The sequence below is a fragment of the Drosophila ananassae genome, chromosome 2R (assembly GCF_017639315.1).
Source record: "Drosophila ananassae strain 14024-0371.13 chromosome 2R, ASM1763931v2, whole genome shotgun sequence".
Lineage (NCBI taxonomy): Eukaryota > Metazoa > Arthropoda > Insecta > Diptera > Drosophilidae > Drosophila > Drosophila ananassae.
The window spans coordinates 21,116,412-21,135,558 of record NC_057928.1 but is presented as its reverse complement, the minus strand read 5'-3'; the positions used below and the strand labels follow the sequence as shown (position 1 = coordinate 21,135,558).

Here is a 19,147-nt window from a genome sequence, read left to right as displayed (position 1 = left end):
ATTTTATTTAAATATTATTTCTGTTTGTTTTTTTGTTTCACTTTTTTCAAGCACTGAGCAATCGAAGACTTATGATGTCCTTGATGGGGATTTTTGTTGTGTTGTGCTCTTGGGATTATCCGCTTCCTGGGTCTTCAATCCATAAAATTATCATCTTAAACTCTGGCGACTGGCGACAATCTCTAATAATTTGTATATAGCATTGCTTGGCGGCAAATCGCTTGAAGATTTGTTATCGTTAGGTAGGTGTATTCGTTTCTAGATTTGCTTCCTGCAACATCACATGATTTCCTTCCACTCCTCTACATATAATATGTCTTCAAGATGGAACTATAGCTCGAACTGAGTTGGGGGTCGGGAAACTATAGTTTACTATAATTTGATTTATTTTTGTTTGGATTTGGATTGGAACTTAAAATAAGATTTAGCACCAAAAACAGCTATACGTAAAAGAAACTACACTTAGATACTATAATAGATCGCTCAAAAGTCATGCATAAAAGTGTATTCCGCATGGTTTGTCTTAAAATGAACAAATCGGTAATAATATATTATAAACTGGTAGTTTTAAAAATAGTTTTTCGATACAAGTTTTGCAGTAATCAGTTTGACGAAAAGAATTATCGCTTATTCTCGTTTTTTGTTTGTTTGTTTGTGGCAGTTCGTTTAGCGCGTCCGATTCAAAAATTAAAAAAAAAAAATACAAAAAAACAATAAACCTGACCAGAATATTTGTATCCTGGAAACGGACACGCAAGTCGATCAATATGTCTAGACAATTAATAGTAATCACCGCTCCAGATCCTGGTCATGGACCGGCTAATAATACAAAAATGTTGGCAATTAACTCAACGAAAGCCACGCTCAACTAGAATCTGAACCTCAATCTGGACAGACTGCAAACCAATCGAAATGATTTTGGCGATTCCCGTACACACACATACACATTTATAGATTAGGGATTTCTTTATCACTTTGCTTTTTCAGATCCTCCGATCCTTTGATCCGCTCCGTAACTCCTAAACTCCATTCCACTCCAAGGGTAAAACTTTAACACGTACATAAAGACTTTCATTCGCAGCCGAACAACTTATCCACCGACTGCACTGGGACTGCACTCCACATCCACATCCAGATCCACCTTCGCATCCTCCTCATCCTCCGCAAAAATACATATCGATCTATCTCTATCTCTCTCCCTTGGTCGCCACTCCGTCACCGTCTCCATCTCCGTCTACGACGGCTTACAACGAGAAGTACTTGAGAAACTGAGCAGGCGGCACGGGCTGGGCCAACGCTAGCTGGTGGCCCGCCTCCTCCAGGCGCTGCTTGTAGTCCGGGCTCTGGTCGACGATGCACGGATGTCCGTCCGACGGCCAGAAGAGACAGCAGCAGGAGCGGCACAGGGCCAGCACCTCGGCGAACTGGTAGTCATCGTTGACGCCATAGGTGCGCCGGAGCTGGTGGTAGATCTGCTTCCAGTCTTTGATGTCTCCCATCTTCTTGAACTTCTCCAGGTCGAGGATGGTGTGGATCTGTCGCTGGTTGAAGTGGAAGCGTGTCAGTTCGCGCCAGATGCGCTGCTCCGAGACTAGCTTGGCCATGGTGTCCCAGGCCTCGGCGGCGGACTCCAGATCCCGATGGTCCGCAATGCACAAAATGATCTCACGAACGCACTCCTCCGGCAGCTCATGCAGCTTCGGCTTGGCCTCCGGATCCGGCTCACGGATCTCAATCTGGCTGGCCACGCGCTGGATACGCTTGATAGTGGCCAGGTGCTCCTTCCACAGGTAGGGACTGCCCAGAGGCTTGCCCCAGCACTTCTGGTTCTCCTGGTGGACGATGTGCTCCAGCTTCAAGGCCAGGCCACGCAAGACATTCGGATGCTGCTGACTGTCGTTGACTGTTTGGGAAGCAGACATTGATATTTAGAAGGTTTTTGGACTAAAATCCGTATCACTTACCATGAGAGGCCACTTCCTCGACCATTTGGAGCAGCTGGCGCTGAGCGCTGCCCGGCAGACTGGCAATGCCCTTGTTGGAGACCAGCAGAAGGACCGCACAGATGTAGTGGAAGCGCTTCCGGTCCCGAACTGAACGACGGAAGTCCAGTCGCTTCACCGCCTCGGTCAGGCCATTAAAGCCGGCGATTTCGCGGGTGCAGCGGATCGTGATATGGTAGTGGGGTGGCATGACAGTACCCTCCTCCTCTGTAACAGCATCCTCGGCATCCTGGCAGCTACTGCTTCCCTCCGAGTGGTGTCTACACCAAGAGAAAAGAGAAAAATAAATATTTATAGTAAGTATAGCATAGTAGCATAGTAAAGTATGACTTGGGATAGAAGGATAAGAGTAATATGTCCAAAGAAGTTATAAATTTCTCTTAGTGTCGTGCTACCATGAGATAATCCATTGTCAATGCAACATTTCGGAAGTGATTCCGATCCAAACTCCCCCCAAAACAGTAGGTCGAAACCAGTCTAGCCAGTTACGGCCTTATGGCCAGGCTATGATGTGGACGGAAAATGCAACTACCATTCGGATTTGGTGGCTTACAAGTGTTAAACGCTTTTCAAAAGGCGCCTTTCAAGAGGCGGAAGCTGTCCGATTCCCACCAAAAAGTCCGGTTATTAAATTAAGCGATTTGGCAAATGGAAATCCAAGCGACTGTCTCGTTTTTTTTTCCAGCGTTTGTTTAATGCAATTACAAGCTCTGGGTCGTGTAATTTGTGGCGATTGTACACGTTTGCAATTCAATTTGAACAAAATTAAGTGTCACACTATTGAAAAATAGTAGGAAATGGAAGCGTTTAAAAGATACTCATCTCTGGCTTTATTTATGGATTTTATCCACACTTTTTCATGCAAAAAACTGGTTGATGACTGCCCCCTTGTACTGCCTTTTAGTAAAAAAATAAGCCTCATTAATGACCTTGAGCATCGGTTTGGCGAAGAGAGAGATAAATAAAAAATGTAATTACCGGGAAATAAGAGGGAAAAACTTCAATTAGACAAAGTGCAGGCATAAGAGACGAGCACACAGCACACTTTGACCCAGTTTCGCCCCGAAATCAAAAACAATTTTCATCGCACCCAAGGACAGGACATGTCCTCACCGGAGAATCCACAACCGCAAATGGTCAAGGCGCATCGATCCATTGGAGGAGGGCAAGCCCTTAGTGTCCTTCTGCTTCTTAAAAAATGAGAGTTAGTTTAATTCTGCATCAACTGCAACCTGCAGGCAGCTAGATTAAGGCCCCTAATCAGTAGTAATCCACTTACAGTCCCAAAAGGAGCACCATCCCCCCGCCGAGAGCAACAATCGGCGACAGGACGAATGTGGAACTAGGAGGCCAAGGAGCAGAAAACGTACAAAAGCTCTTGGGACCAGCTGGAGGAGGGTGAATCTTTGTTGGCCAGGTCCTAAGTAGGTCACCGCTTTTATTGGCCCACCCTGCGTATACGTGATGGGCTAAAAAGTATGGTACCAGACTGCATCCATGTGTTGCTGCCATGATCTGTTATTGTTATTGTTTCCTTTTCTAGTTTTCTAGTTTTGGCACAGAATTTTTGCATTTCACTGAGCGACAATAGCGGATGTTGACAATTTAAATGTTTTTATTAAAAAGAAACAATTTAGAAGCGCTTTTGAAACTCTTTTTCTGAAATAACCCAAGATATAGACAAGAAAGCCAACACTTTATTATTGTTATTTGCCAGCCCAATTATTGTCTTTTGATTACATTTTTTTTTAGTCAATTTTCTCGCTCGAAATTCGTGATTGTGTCTCAGATAAATGTGCAATTACATATCCGTAGATCCGTATAAAAATAGCGAACGAACAATGAAAATTGTTGCGCTTTCAGTGGCCCATGGCATGGCTTCGCTTCTATCTCTTCTGTCTCTCCACTCTCCGGTTTCTCTGGCATCCGTATCCAAACTCCGGCCATGAGATCATCAGACCATGCCGCAGACCAGGCCGACGACCACGTGATTCACATAAATCACTCACCGACGTCACCATCAAGCGTTCATTTACCTTTCTCCAAGCGAATTAAACAAATGAAATGCAGTGCAGGGCAGGGCGGGAAAACAGCCATGAAAAGCGGGGAAAATTGGACGGAGGGCGGGACTCACTGCAAATCGCTTTTCTATTTTTATGCCTTGTGACCTTTTTCGACATAAATATATAATTGGAAATGGAGTTGAGGACTGGCTAAGGAGCCAGCACTTTCAGTGCATACAGTTTCCTCTAATTTTAGAACCACAAATTGGAAGAGATCATTATACGAGATTTGGGAATGGAAATTGTTTTGAAGCTTGTGGAGATACTTTTATGGCCTAAAAGTAAGGAAAAACATTTTTCTTTTCTATTTTCTAATTAAAAATGGTAATATTTGAGATACTGAATCAATAAATCACTTCCATAAGGCACATTTCAGGCGCAAAATTCATTAATCTTCAATAATCAAGCCACTGAATGTGTCGCCTTCATGAGTCTTGAAAATGTGGCAAAAAATAGAGGAAAATCGGAGGAAAATTGATCAAAAAGCGAACGGTCGATCGCCGGTCCGCAGATGTTCAGTGAAGAGTGCAGTGAAAGTGGGTTGCGATTCCCACTGCGATTCCGATTCCAACGACTCCGCTTTTCTGTCGGATCGTCTGTCGGAACGTCCCGTCGCCACGTCCGCGTGTGCACTTTGGATTCGCTTTTCCATGCAATTTCGAATTTCTAATTATTACTTTTTTTGAGGCATTATCTAATGGGTTCAGTGCCGTAGGCCGACGGCTGGCGTCCATTTCAATTTTTAATTAACCAGAAAGAAAGTTGGGTAATGCTCGAAATGAGAGCTTAACACGGTTATGAAATGCTCACGCAAGTGAAAAATAAGTATATATTTTATTATTTTAAAGCTCAAGTCATGTGTGTTAGACAAATACCAATCTATGCTCCATTTCCCATATTTCGCAGCTTCAAATACATTCTGGAAAAGTGACAAAACTAAGCCCTGAACATGAGTTGATTGCAAAGCATTACAATATTATAATGTCTAACGAATCTGACCTCTCGAAAGTGCGTGTTACATAAATTATTTGTGTTATGTTTTTTATAGACAGAGATAAGCCGTGGAGTTACATAACCCAGAGCCGCATAAAAAGGCACGAAAAACATGCACACGCGGAAGATGTCGGCGGAGAACTTGAAGTGCACTTCTGACAACTCATAAAGAACGCATCGAACCCCAGGGAGGGGGCGTTTATTTTTGGCATTCAGAGGGAGCAGTCGTAAATGGGAAAAATGCGGAAATAGAGTAGCTTCGAGTCGTGATCTAGTCGTTTGGGGGATACATATAAACAATAGAGGTCGAAATAATAGCTATATAGGGGCGTGTTTCAAAATACTTTACTTTGTGTCTTATAATGTTAAGAGATTTCTGAAAATAGAGTGCTGTATAGTCTTTAAAGGTGGACACCCAAAAAAACCCATCAAGTCCCTTTACTTTTGACCAACTTTATGTGGCAGCCAGACTGGGAAACCTTGCCAACATATACACTCACCGTATAGTTCATACATGCATATTATCCGTAGGCGTAAAACTCGGTCAAGTTTAGGCCAAATGGAAGGGGTGTGAGTGAGTTTGGGCTGGCAGAGCTTGCAACGACACCAAAAGCTCAAGGTTCCGCACCGCCCAATCAGCACCACCCAACCACCCACCGCCCATCGGCAAACACCCAACTCCCAAATCGATCCACTTCTCGTCAGTAAAAAGTATATTGGAAATCCATCAAAGTCAACATTAAAAATTCAAATTTAATAAATCAACTAATTTCAGTGAAAGGGAAGATAAATAAAAAAGGGACTACATGAAGGTTAAAACTAAATTATTTATGCTTTTACTTTTTACTTTTTATTTTACAATGATTTATTGAGAGATCTCTAAGGGATTAGTCACTTTGATTGATTTTTAGCGGCTAAACTTTTTACATTAGACGGACTTGTATAGACTTTTGTGTGAAACTAAACTAGGGCACAAAAAAGGCCCCATTTCCACTCTCACCATCGATTGTCTTAATGTTGGCAGAAACTTTTTGTTCCACTTGCAATTGCAATTTCCAATTGCATTTGACGGCACAATGGCAATCAATCAAATGAACAATCGATCAGATCTCCTCGGATATCGTTGGAGCTTCTGTTGCTTTCACAGCCACTTGAAGTGACTCATTGAGGAGAACCTCGATTGCGGCCAGACCAGAAATTATTAGCCTCACATGATGGTTGATTTTTGGTTGAAAAGCAATTTTAAGGAAATTCAAACATGACTTGTGGATCTAACACGGCTTCCATGGGCATAAAACGGAGCTATTGTCGCAGACACCATCGATGATGGTTTACCGCCTGGGGCTTTGTTTGGGCCATTGTTGGAGCTCAAAACAATTATCCGTCGTTCTGCTTTGGCCAACATGGTCTCAGTGTTCAATGGCACGACCATTAAAGCGAATGATTTAAATATTTCGGTAGACTTTACCACAGGTAGCTCATACAAATCATTTGAATTTCTTTCGCCTTTCGAAAGGCTTTGATTTGACGACCTCAAGATAGAACTGGTTCAAGGCTGTAGCTTATCTAGCCTTTGTTTTCCCACCGATAAGATTCTCATTTTTGCAATGAGGTGCTGTTTACTGAGATTAAATAAAATGAAAGTTGGCACTCATTCCACTCACGGAAGTGGGCAACTAGTCTGGTAATTGTCACTGACTCATTATTCCCCTCAAAGAAATCAGTTCAACGAATTCTGTTTATTTTTATTTACTTTTTCCAATTTGATAGCAGAATAATGATTAGATTTGGCAAATAAATCGATCAAGAACTGGAGTACATTGCTTTTCCCAGATAACACTAAAAACGACGCAATTTTGAATAGAGTAATACTTTCAATATATTAGCCATTTGTGGTCATAAACTTTGATGCACCGCAACACCCATAAATGCTTATTGGATATATCAACATTCACAAATGCAAATTGTGCATTGGAGAGACCAGTTTCATCAGTAACTGGCGACAGTTTCATAATTGGGACGCCCGTCAATCAAAGGTCTATTGTGGAAAGTTGCGTATTCGCACCGTTGGCCCGACTTTGAGGGACTGACTATCAAAGAAATATGCGTAACTTACCGCTTCCGCTTGCCGCCGCACTCCAGCACCTTCAATCGCTCCCAGCCCTCGTCGGTCTTCACCCATGCCTCCCCCGGCGAGCGAAAATCTTTTGAAATGAACGCCATCTTTGGTCGGATTCGGATTCGGATTCGCCTTTGTGTGGTTTATTGCACTAATTGCTGAACGATCTCTGTATTGTTTTCTTTGCGCGTTTTTGTAGATTTGTATTGTTTTTCTTTTTATTGTATTTACTTTTTTTTTTTATTGTATGAGCGGACGGCGGTTGAAGATACACGTTTATTTTAGCTGCAACAGGGAATTTCATAATTTAATGTAATTTTAATCAGGCCATTGTACAATATCAAAAATTATTATTAAATTCAAAGGTAAGCTTAGATGCAATTTAAATAGAGATGCTTTTTACCTAAGAGGACTCTTTCATACATGCTACCTGACAGTTTTAGGCTTAAATTTATGAAAAATATTAAATCCAGAAACTAATCTTGAAATTAACAACATATTTTTATTCTTTAAATTACTATAAAAAAAAATAAATAAAATCTATCCATAGGGTATACGAAAGCCCCCACTTTTTAGACCCCAAAAAAAAGAATCTCGCAACAAGCGTTTAATAAAAAAAAAACCAAAACAAAACAAAATAAAAAAGTCTGTCCAAATAAGGAAAACACGATTGGGGCAAGTGAGAAAGAGAGCACTTCGACCAGCTGTTGGGCTCGCTCGTTGTCGATGGGGGGCCAGTGGGGCGCTTGGGGCCGGGGGGAGTGTTTTGCTGTTGTTTGGCTCCCTCTCTTTCTGAAGCTCTGGCTATTCCGTGGGTACACAGCTGATTTCTGCAATTACGCGTTTGTTTTGCCTTTGTTGTTATTGGTTGTAAAATTTTCAGAGCATTTTCAGTTTCCCCAGCACGCAACCGAATTTTTACTTTCATTTCCGCATCTAAAAGCCATCACAATGGCTTCAAAACATTGTATTATTTTTGAATAGTTTTGCACAGTACTTGACACGAAGACACAGCCGAGCTTTAAAAATATGGAACACGTATTAGGGAATTGCGGAAAACGCAATTTCCATGGACGTTTTCCCTCTTGAGCTCTTTTTACGCATTCTGAAACGCAATTATATCGCGTAATTGCTTTGGCTTACTTGCAGGCAAATACTAAAGCACTCTGCCTGGAAAGCGCTTTTCCGTTTTCCACTGCCGCACGTTGCACTCGAGCCACCAACTAAAGTGAACTGTCAGTGGCGCAGGGCCCGAAATAGAAGGAAAACTAAGCACCCGATGTAACGGCCGAAAACAAGCAGCTTGTTTTAGTGTGAATGCAGCGAGCCCGCCAAAAAATACCACCGGGCATTTTGAATTTCAAAGCTGGTTATCGATTTAATGGTAGCCCTGGTAATTTATCGATTACTTACGAAACGTTCAGTATCAAAATACCAACAATTTAAAAATACCAAAACACTTTGCTTTTGTAAAATCGGACGATTTCATAATTTCTCAGCAAGCGGAAAATTACCTTTTTGTCGGAGCTTATAATGTCGGGCGCGGAGCAAGGACCTAAGATCAAGTACGGGGAAAGCGCTCCAAAGCTGGACAAGGCGCAGCTTCAGTTCATGAAGCTGATCGAAGAGCAGAATCTGGACCGCGTGCAAAAACTAAAACGCATTCGTCGCAACAATCTGCTGACCGCCGGCGCCCTGGGTGTCTCCGTGCTGGCCATTTACGGCTACTCTATCTTCTCGGTGCAGCAGGAGAAGTTCCTCGACGACTTCGAGGAACCCAAGAAGATCACCACCAACTAGCAGTCCAACAGATTTAGTTACCCATCTAGTTTGTAAGCGTTTTCTTCCTTTACACCAAAAACACTTTGAAAGTCGTTGCACAACAATGTAAGTGTGATATTGAATAGTATTGGAACTGTTTCTTTATGAATATCTTATGCCCACAGATGTCACAAGCCGCTGCCCGTGTCCTGCAGAGTGGCATGCGCTTGCCACCACTGCCCACCATTCGCGAGCTGGTGAAGCTCTACAAGCTGCAGGCCATGAAGCAGCTCAGCCAGAACTTCCTGATGGACGAGAGATTGACGGACAAGATTGTAAAGTCAGCGGGTCGCATTGATCACAGTGATATTGTGCTGGAGGTGGGCCCCGGGCCGGGAGGCATCACTCGCTCTATCCTGCGCAGGCAGCCCCAACGTCTGATACTTGTGGAGAAGGATGAGCGGTTTGGCGAGACACTGCAATTGTTGCGAGAGTGCGCCAAGCCTCTGAACATCCAATTGGACACTTACTACGACGACATTTTGCGGTTTAATATAGAGCACCATGTTCCGGACACGACGCAGCGCCTCCATCTGATTGGAAACCTGCCGTTTGCCATTTCCACAAGGCTGCTAATCAACTGGTACGAGGACCTGGCTGCGAGGAGGGGAGCCTTCCGTCGAAACGATACTTGCATGACACTCACTTTTCAGAAGGAGGTGGCTGAACGGATTTGTGCACCTGTCGGAGGAGAGCAACGTTGCCGGTTGTCCGTCATGTCTCAGATCTGGACGGAGCCCGTGATGAAGTTCATCATACCTGGCAAAGCGTTTGTTCCCAAGCCACAGGTGGACGTGGGCGTTGTCAAGCTAATCCCACTAAAGCAGCCCAAAACGCAGCTGCCATTTCCTCTTGTCGAGCGTGTTGTGCGGCATATTTTCAGCATGCGTCAAAAATACTGCAGACGGGGTTATGGAACCCTCTTTCCACAGGAGGGTCGTGAAGAGGTCACCCAAAATCTGTTCCAGCGGGCTGAGGTACAGGACACGCTGCGCTCCTTCGAACTGTCCGTGGAGCAATGCCTGCGATTGGCGGAGGTTTACTCGGAGCATATTGCGTCACATCCGGAGGTGGAGAAGTACGATTACCGGGCGCCTAAAAATGCTGAAATCCTGTAGGGCAACGATTTTCACACCTGTTTATAAATATTGTAAAATGTATTTAATTAGTTGAGTAAACACAAGACTCTTAAAAGTGTAAACGGTACGAAAAAAATTGTACAAATAGTGCGGACGGAATGTTAGACGAGATTCGAGCGTCATTGGTGTGTTTCTAAGGCACTTTTGGAATGCGTGTCTGAATATTTTAGCGAAGGAGCGCAGAGGCAACTGCAATCAGTCCCAGGACTGCAGATATTTGCATCCCGCTGGCTGCATTGCAGCGATGGTCAAGGAAGCAGAAGCAGAACGTGGTGTCCGTGAAGTAGTCCCTCTTGACGTCGTGCTCCTTGATGGTGTGGTTTACATAGTGCGCCAGTCGTACATCCTGGGCGGCGGGACGGCAACCCTCGTACTTGTCGGCGGGAATGTCGGTGCGGAAGTTGAGGGCGCTCAAGCATTCGCGCGTGATGGTCTCCCGAGCTGGAAGGGTTTGAGACAAAGCCACGTGAAAGATCTGTCTAATACAGCCCCCACCCCATCCACTTACCTCCTCTTCGCTCAGTAACTTTGACGCAGATGTCATCCGGCTCAGGGCACTGCTCGCCCAGGAATCCTATGCCCCGCCAGTTAAACGTCTCACCGCATCCGGGGGTGGCCGAGGTGCAGCGGTAGCACCAAATGGCCGCACCTGTTACCAAACAAGTCAATTTAGATTAGAATGTGGGCGCACTTGCTCAGGCCAATTAAGTCCCTTCTTACCTTTATTTATTAAAGCTGCCAGCAGCAACACCGCCATGAAAGTCTGGGCCTGCATTTTGTCGGAGTTTTGGGAAACTTGGTAAAAGTTTTACTTATAAATTGATAAAAACTTTAATTAAAACAATATTTTGTTTATTGGAACAAAAATAAGCAACGCCCAAGCTGGCGATAACGATAACAGGCCCTTATCGAATGTTTATTCGATAGCTCGGCTTAAAACCAGAAAATATACCGTGTGCAAAGCCAGTGTTGGTAAGTGCCAACATTTGCTATGGGATTTGGCGAAACATTTAAAAAGGGTTTGAAAAAAAATATTAGACCCAATCGCTCTAGCCTTTTAGTAATACTTTGCTTTGTTTATTGGCAATATTTTTTGTTGTATATTAATCGGTAAAGTTCAAAAGAAATTTAGAGGTTTGTTGCCAAAGAACTTAAAGCACTGTGGGAATTAAGATTTTCTTTATTCGAATTTTAAGTACGCTTTCAATTTCTATTTTTGTAACATCCACAGCTGGCCTTTCAAAGAAGGCACTCAGGCTTTAAGCATTTCCTGTTAGGTCTAATAAACCGAGCTATAAACTTATCATTCGAGCCAGGTACAAAGTCGGTAAACCGTTGGCCTCAACGAGCAATAAACTTTTGCTTTGCTCGTATTTGGAACTCTGCTACGGATCGTTTCAGCTGCGGCATGTGCGATGTTTGCCAAACGAAGGAAGAGGCGCAGGTGAGTCAGCCACGAGTCTGGCCGTAATCTTCTGGCTTATTGACAAAATCCAAAAAAAGAAGAGCGCGTAATCCGGTGGACGGTGGACGACAGACGTGTGGATGTGTTGACTACGCAAATAAGCTGGGAGGCGGGAGGAAAACGTTCAAATTTGGACATGACGTTGCCCAAAAAGATAATCACGTATCGCCAGTCAATCCGCCAAAAGTAAACATTTGCATATTTCACATTCTTTTTTATTTTTTGCGCTTAAATCTTACAGACTAAACATAGTTTGTTTATAGTTAGTCATATTTGCAAATATCGCATACAGGGACTTTTGAATAAATCAAAACAAATTGCATTATTTTCACACGTGATAACATGACGGGGGAAACGGGGGGAGTTATGCTGTTTATGTGTTATTTACAAATTACAATAAATAAATTAAAAATGAATCAGACACACACACAGTCGCTCATTTTCTCAATCATTCCTTCATTCAATCACACCAGGACTACAGAACTACGAATACATTTCTTGTAAAATCACGTTGCAGTTGCAGATACAGATACAATATCTGCGGAACTGGGACTATCGATCTACAGCGAGACGATGAACTCCTTGCCGGTCTTGAAATCGACGCACTTGAACTGCGGACAGCACTTGGGGAAGCTCCAGTTGGGGTCAGTGGGCAGCTCCTCGCAGCCAGGTGCCTCGACGTAGGGACAGGTCTCGATGCTGATTTCGCGGGCCTCCAGGCTGCAAGTCATCGAGGCGCAGATGCCCTTCGGCTTGTATTCCTTGTCCGGCAGCAAGGCCTTTCTGGTGAACTTGTCGAAGCACTTGCCGGGGTGAGCTGTAAAGATACGAAAGGAAGATGCACGATTTAATACACAGTGGAAAATAAAGATATTCTTATGCCATTTTATCGCAAAATGTATGGAAATTATTTTCTGAGTGCTATGCTGCAAGCGGAAGTGCTGGCAGAGACTTCTTTGTTGCTTCCCCCATGCTGTCGTAGTTACAGAATTTTATTTATGCCCGCTTATGAGGAAGTGGCTATAAATCGTGATTGTGAACCGAGCGAAATTTAAATATGTACTCGTATTTTGCAGTCTGGCTTGCGAGGAAAAGAAAATCTACTTGCTATCCTTGGCAAAACATTATACAAATGAAACCTACTTTTTCTATATATATTCAAGATATTATTAGTTAATGGAATATTTTGGTTTTCGCTAAATTAAAAGTAAACTCTCGGAAATCCCACACGGGACCTATTTCTGTAACTATCCATGACTTGCAAAAGCGCATAAAACAAAAGACTTAAGGCACGAACTTGACAGTCATTCGACAAGAAAATTGGCACAAAAATAAAGCCGAAGTACTCACCCCACACTAGAGTTATAAATACATCAGAAATAAGAGCTATGGGCAGCCTGAGATTGTGGTTTAAGCCGGGATTGCCATTTATTTTTAAACCCCAAGCACTGAGCCCAACTGACAGATGTGCGATGGAGCGTACTCGTGCTTTTATTTATAACGAACGGCCTGCGGCGTGGAATTGCTGAGATGTCGGGCTCAAAAATAAATTGCCGAATAGAAAGGTAAGTTTGATTAATGACTCTCGCCATTAATTTTCCATTCGCATTGCGGTGGTACCCGAAGACCCCAAAAGAGCAAACATACATTCCGCCCAATTGTGCAATTAATTCAATGCCCGTGTGAACTCATCGCCTATTTTTAAGCAGTTGGCGCTAATTTCTTATAGATTAGTGAGCCAGTCGACGCGATGCCAGAAATTCCCAGCCATCCAAAGACGTTGGACGACCTTCACGCATGAATAATTCAGTAGAAGGAAAATATCTGGCGATCTGGACGCGGGATAATCGATAATTTTTCTAACTTAAATCCGCATAGCGATGCAAATTAGTCGATCTCTTGAATAATAACCACATCAGCACATTTCTTATGCTAATTTTTGGCGAATGCGAAAAACCCAAAAAATCCAAATTCATATCCATCTCTATTTGTATCTTGATCTGTATCTGTGTATCTGGTATATGATGCTCAATCTGCTACACAACCAAAAAGGGGGCCAATAACATGACAAATTTCGTCTGATTTCAGTCATTTGTTGTTTTCGTTTCTGTTTCTGTTTCGTTTTTGCTTTTTGCGTTGTTTGAATTCAATTCATTGATTTCTTTTGTTTATATTTTTATTTCGTATTGTGTTTGTTGACGTCAGCGAAAGCTGCCAAAATATCACACAAAAAATCAATCTATAATTCAGATGACCAGAAACGTAATCATTTGACGTCAAAGTTCTGCATGTTCTGAAAATCTACTATATTTTGGTCGAAGAAAATCTCACAGAGTATGAGCTAATGTGAGGCCTCGCAAAAATCATTGTCTGAATCGTAAATCAATCACGAAATCCCCTGACAAACTCTATCAATGCTTTGTTTTGTTTTTTATTTTCATTGTTTTTCATGGCTGCCAAAGGTCGTCGATTAATTGGAAACTTAATTAGAAAATTCCAATACAAAAATAAAAAAAAGCAAACAAAATATGGCATATAAACTTTAGACTTTAAGCTTGAATTTAAAAGCCTTCAATATTTTTAATTTTCAAAATACTAACCAGGATGAAAGATAGCAGGCTGACTATAAATGGCTGCATCCACAACGCAGGAGAAAATGGCAACAAGCGCGATGGCGGCACAAACTTTATCCACTTGCATTTTGTATAGTTTCTTTAGATATTTTCCGTTTATAATTTGCAGATATTTTTTCAAAAACACTCTCGTATTTTTCTTCACTGGCGAGTATTTACGCGTTTGTCTTGAACTTTGTAGGTTTTAGCTTATTTTCAGAGCTGTTTGCGGGCTGAGTTTCAGTCACCAACTGAGTCTACCACTGCGGAGCACCCATATTTAAGTCGAAACGAAATCGAGAAACCGCGAGAGACATATCATATTCTCCCGCCGAGACTCTCACGATTTGGGAAGACGAAGCACATGGTTTCTTTTTGGTCTTGGTGGGGCTTGGGATATTCCGGACTCGACCGATCGCCATAAATCTCACGGTCCCCTGCGGCCCTCGCCTTCGCCTTCGCCTCTTCATCTATTCAGATATTCGGATTCAGATATTTGGAGCGCTATCTTCGTGAATTGGCGAAATGCTTTTACCCCCCCAGTTCGATGGACGGCCATTGTTCTGCATTATTTTGCAGTTTTGCGTAATTAATTGCCCGGCCTCCTCAAATGGCTCGGATAATGGGCCGGGTACCTGGGAGTGCCTATCCATCGGAATGTTAGGTCGCCCACCCCTGATCTTCATAAATGGTATTCCCTGAGAGCCCATTTAGGCCATTTAGCTGGCGCATCCAATGGCCTGCTAACCGAGCGAATCTCAGTTAAATGCGGCTAAGAGATCGCCCCAAATTTGGTTGCAACAACGCCCAGGTAAGAGGAGCGGTGCTTTGAAGATGGCTAAAGTGCTCGTCATACAATTGAGTTCCTTAAATGGCATGGAAGATGTCTCACTTCAAAGAGTAGGAGTTCAAAGCACATATTAAATATTATGGGTAAAAAATATAATAGTGTGGGAAAATAAAAAGAACTTGAAGTTTATAGATTTTCCAAGTACAAGTACAAAAGCTCTAAAGTTCATACAATTCCTAAAATTATACAAAAAACCCGTACCTAATAAGATGTTGCATTATTTAAAATCAACACTTGAAATAAACGTCGGAGAATTGTTTACCAAAAACCATTTTATTTTGAAATAATACTCTGTTCAATAAACATTTGCCAACAAATGTGCTTCATAAAAAACTCGTAAAAGTTTTGGTGTCAACAGCATTTTACCTGAATTCTGAATGTTTGATACTGATATCGCCATCTGGATTATTTAGTGCTACACTGAAACAAATTCTGATTTGGCATATGGACTCTGAAGGTTGATGAACCTGGTGTGGCATGAAAATTTAAATTACTGCTCGCCGTGCTTATTATCCCATTTGGCTGACGCCAACTTGTCGCCGTCCGCCACCTTTTGGCCAACAGAAGGCGTAACGCTTAATGAAAACTAGTCGCTTCCCGACTTTTTAGTGTTTTTATTACAGGCCAGGTTCCAGTGCACAGTGCTGGCAGTAAGTTTTCGTACAAGGGTCTTGTAACTGGACGAGAATTTTAAAACAAATATTACATAATATTCTAGGAAATGTGTCACCTTTTTTTTAGTAAAGACAACATGGCGTATGAGTATTAGGTATACCCCTGAGATCCATCTTAACTCCCTCCATATTCCCAATTGTATTCAAGTTGTTTTCGAGCCAGCGAACATTTTTGATTAAGGCCCCGTTGTTTGTGTTTGCTGCTGCTGCTGATGCTGCTGGCGGGGATGGGATCTTGGCCTACTCGTTTAACCCGTTTCCATTTCCATTTCCACCAGCAAGCCTTGATACGCATGTCGCACTTGCCGAGGAGGAGCAATCTGAATCGCAATCTCTGAGGCTCGACAGTGTGACGTCAATTTGTTGTTTTGTTTGCCGGGGTTTGAGATTCGAGATCCGAGATCGACGGCGTACGCTGGAATTTATTAATTATGGCCGGACTGGCAGGCATTCCTCCTGGATTTTTTTTTTCTGACACAGGGCTCTCGCATCTCGCAATCTTGAACTATGCTAAAAATTCCACTCGTAGCGACCGATTTGCGGTTGATTTATTGTTTATTCATTTTCATTTTATTGTAACTTCTTTTTTGGCCTACGGGCCAATTCCACAAAACCCTACAACCTGTAGATCAACCTACCATTCTGTATGGCTTGTGACTAAGGCTAGAGACAAATTGATAAATATTTATGTGCCTTAGTTTTGTTGTTTTGACGCCGCGCATAATTAGTAATTAATATGGACAGTCAGTTCCCCAAACCATCCCCCGTCCACCTAGCAGCTCACACGGTAGCGAGCAGGTAATTTCTGCCTTCAGCCAATAAACGATCAATTTATGAAAAATTAATTGTTGATTAATTGCCGCTCGGGTGTGATGCATTATGGATGAGCAGGAGGCCCTCGGAGCAGGCCAGGCCATCGTCGACATTCACTTTGCTGGCTCCAACTTGGCGGACCTTAAAAGGCTGTGATGGAGCTCAGTTCTTGACCATTAAAAATAGGCTTATGTTATGGCCTTAATAATTGATAAGCTATAATTACAGAAGCTACTAAATGGTAGTCAAATTTTAATTGAACTTATATTTGAAAAAATACATTTATAACAAAAATATTCCTAAAATCATTTCTAAGAGCGGCGTCTTCGTGGTGGAGCCTTCGCTGGCTTCGGTGGCTCTTCATAGTCGTCAGAGTCGGAAATATCATAATAGTTAGTTTCAGAATCCATACATCTCTTTTTGGGATCATTCTCGTTCTGCTGGAATTCGGGTTCCATAAACTCAAACATCTCGTCGACATGGGTGGAGGTAAAGTAGTGCCCATTATACTCCTTGACGAATCCTAGACGAACCGCAGCACTCAATAGATTCCTCACCTTGTGCTTGGCTTCCCGAAGAGCCTCACCGCGAATAGACCTAAAGTTAAAACCCTTGACCAGCGTCTCGAAGGTGGCTGGCTCATTAATCGACTTCATCAGCGTTATCAGTTTCTTACCGTTTATTTTCGAATCCATTTTTCAATCTTACAAAAAATACCAAATATTATAAATAAAAATGTTATATTAAAAAAACTCACCAAAATAATATGCAAAAGTAATATATATGAACTAGAATTTTATGTGTTTTTGGTTCAACGAATCCGAAGCAATTGAAATGTGTTCCTTTGGATCATACACAGCTCTACAAATTTTAGATCAAAGGTTACTACGTATGTATATTTAAAACTGTAGAATCAATTTTCTAACTTACCTTTTATTTTCCATATAAACAAAAATTTCCAATTTGTCCATTGTCTGTTCGTTAATCACATGCCAGCTCATTTCCAGCCTCTTTTGCATAGTTCTAAAAGGGAATTATAATAAATGAATTTATGGTACGAGTATATTAGATCGTTATATTCATATACCATAAAAACTGTCAGATTCTCAGAATTTACTGTGGCGACTTGGAGACGCGACGAACGTCCAAAATTCCTGCATAATGAGCGCAGTTTCGGCGTCAAGTTGGACTCCGATCGGGAAATAGAATCGAATCCCCCGGTTTGGGGGACCGGGTCTTGGGACCGGTCGACAGTAGCGACGATGGTGTGTAATAAAATCTTCACGCCAAGCAACCGATCAAAAAAAAAAAAAATAAATAGTAAACATCATAGCATTCCCCATCAGCCATCGGTGATTAGCACATGGAGCTCGAATAACTTGATGGATAGTTGGCAATTTCTTTGGCGCCAGACGGTGGCTGCGGATTTGGCTTCTGCTCCCAGGCGGATTTGGCAGGCGGATGATCTGGGGTTTTTACTCCCCAAACGGTAAACAAAAGGCAGCATGTTAAATATGCAAATTTGCCACAAATTAATTTATCGAGTCTGCAGCCAGACGGGATTAAAGAAATTTCACTCCCTTTTCCCTCGCTCGCCCACGATTCTGGGGAATACCTGATTGAGCCATTAGCTGATTGATTTGGGATAACTTTTCCCGCCTGAAATGCCTCCCATAGCTCCCATTAAATTAAATAAAAGTTCACAGGAATTCTTATATTTCTCCACACTAAGTATTATTTATTCTACTATATGAGTATTTTTATGAAATAGTATTTTAAGTTTTTGAACTTGTTTCTGTTTTTCATAACCAGAATGAAATTCAATTTTCAACTCAGCCATTAACTTTGATTTGAAAATTAATTTAAATCTAATTTTATGGCTTTAAAACAGGCGTATCTCTATTGATGCTCAAAACTTTTTTAATTTTGTAGTTTTCATGGTACTTCTTCTAAAAAAAAATGCCATAAAAGCCATAAGGAAGCATTTCCGACCGATTTAATTATAGTTTTAGCAAGTTAATTGGATCTTCCAAACTTGTGCTTAGATTTTAAAAATGCGTTTTAATTCTAATTAATTTTTTACCTCATTTTGAAAAAGGGTCACCTGATATGACGAATTGAAAACGCTTACACGTGCTGAGAAGTCAAAGTCTGTAAAGGAAAGCTTGTCGGATTACATTTCAAAGATATTGGGTTGAACAAACGAAATCATATATGGCAACGGCTAATTTTGGGGAATTTCCGCATGCCACTCATGTGACTAACAAGGCACCCTGATCGATCCAAAAAACATAACTGATATAACGCCATATGTGTTTAACCCAAAAACAATTTAAAATTCAGTATCTATGCCAAGTCTGTGACCGGCACGCGATTGCCCATTTAATATTCGAGTTTCAAGTTTGATTTTAATCTATCAAACATAAATTTTTGAAGAAGTAACTTTTAGATTTTCACAATCCTAAATGTACATTTTTAAGTTTATATCCCATTATGTTTATTTCCCTACGGAGCAGTGCGCCTTTAGGTGATCGCTTGATTTAATCCGCTAATTCGTTTTGGCCACAGAAGCTGAAACGGTTAATTTACGCGCAC

General features: G+C 41.9%; 6 protein-coding genes across 6 annotated transcripts; 2 read left to right on the top strand and 4 right to left on the bottom strand.

The window, feature by feature from the left end:
* Positions 1-645: 645 nt before the first annotated feature.
* LOC6507154 (F-box only protein 32) lies at positions 646-8,491 on the bottom strand. Its single transcript, XM_001956539.4, has 4 exons — positions 8,322-8,491; positions 7,176-7,463; positions 1,965-2,263; positions 646-1,903 (listed from the first exon to the last, which is right to left on the bottom strand). The coding sequence occupies exons 2-4, from the start codon at positions 7,280-7,282 to the stop codon at positions 1,245-1,247; spliced, it is 1,065 nt and encodes a 354-aa protein (XP_001956575.2). The 5' UTR covers positions 7,283-7,463; positions 8,322-8,491; the 3' UTR covers positions 646-1,244.
* Positions 8,492-8,711: 220 nt separating this feature from the next.
* Positions 8,712-9,042, top strand: LOC123256963 (cytochrome c oxidase assembly factor 3, mitochondrial). Its single transcript, XM_044715050.1, has one exon. It carries the CDS (start codon positions 8,712-8,714, stop codon positions 8,976-8,978), a length of 267 nt encoding a protein of 88 aa, XP_044570985.1. The 3' UTR covers positions 8,979-9,042.
* Positions 8,924-10,200, top strand: LOC6507907 (dimethyladenosine transferase 1, mitochondrial). The gene is made up of 2 exons (XM_001956540.4): positions 8,924-9,065; positions 9,125-10,200. Exon 2 carries the CDS (start codon positions 9,125-9,127, stop codon positions 10,115-10,117), a length of 993 nt encoding a protein of 330 aa, XP_001956576.2. The 5' UTR covers positions 8,924-9,065; the 3' UTR covers positions 10,118-10,200.
* On the bottom strand, positions 10,146-11,056 carry LOC6507153. Its single transcript, XM_001956542.4, has 3 exons — positions 10,859-11,056; positions 10,647-10,787; positions 10,146-10,579 (listed from the first exon to the last, which is right to left on the bottom strand). The coding sequence occupies exons 1-3, from the start codon at positions 10,911-10,913 to the stop codon at positions 10,305-10,307; spliced, it is 471 nt and encodes a 156-aa protein (XP_001956578.1). The 5' UTR covers positions 10,914-11,056; the 3' UTR covers positions 10,146-10,304.
* Positions 11,057-11,802: 746 nt separating this feature from the next.
* On the bottom strand, positions 11,803-14,485 carry LOC6507152. Its single transcript, XM_001956543.4, has 2 exons — positions 14,204-14,485; positions 11,803-12,420 (listed from the first exon to the last, which is right to left on the bottom strand). The coding sequence occupies exons 1-2, from the start codon at positions 14,301-14,303 to the stop codon at positions 12,164-12,166; spliced, it is 357 nt and encodes a 118-aa protein (XP_001956579.2). The 5' UTR covers positions 14,304-14,485; the 3' UTR covers positions 11,803-12,163.
* Positions 14,486-16,774: 2,289 nt separating this feature from the next.
* LOC6507151 lies at positions 16,775-17,423 on the bottom strand. Its single transcript, XM_001956544.4, has 2 exons — positions 17,310-17,423; positions 16,775-17,255 (listed from the first exon to the last, which is right to left on the bottom strand). The coding sequence occupies exon 2, from the start codon at positions 17,245-17,247 to the stop codon at positions 16,864-16,866; it is 384 nt and encodes a 127-aa protein (XP_001956580.1). The 5' UTR covers positions 17,248-17,255; positions 17,310-17,423; the 3' UTR covers positions 16,775-16,863.
* Between the last annotated feature and the right edge of the window lie 1,724 nt (positions 17,424-19,147).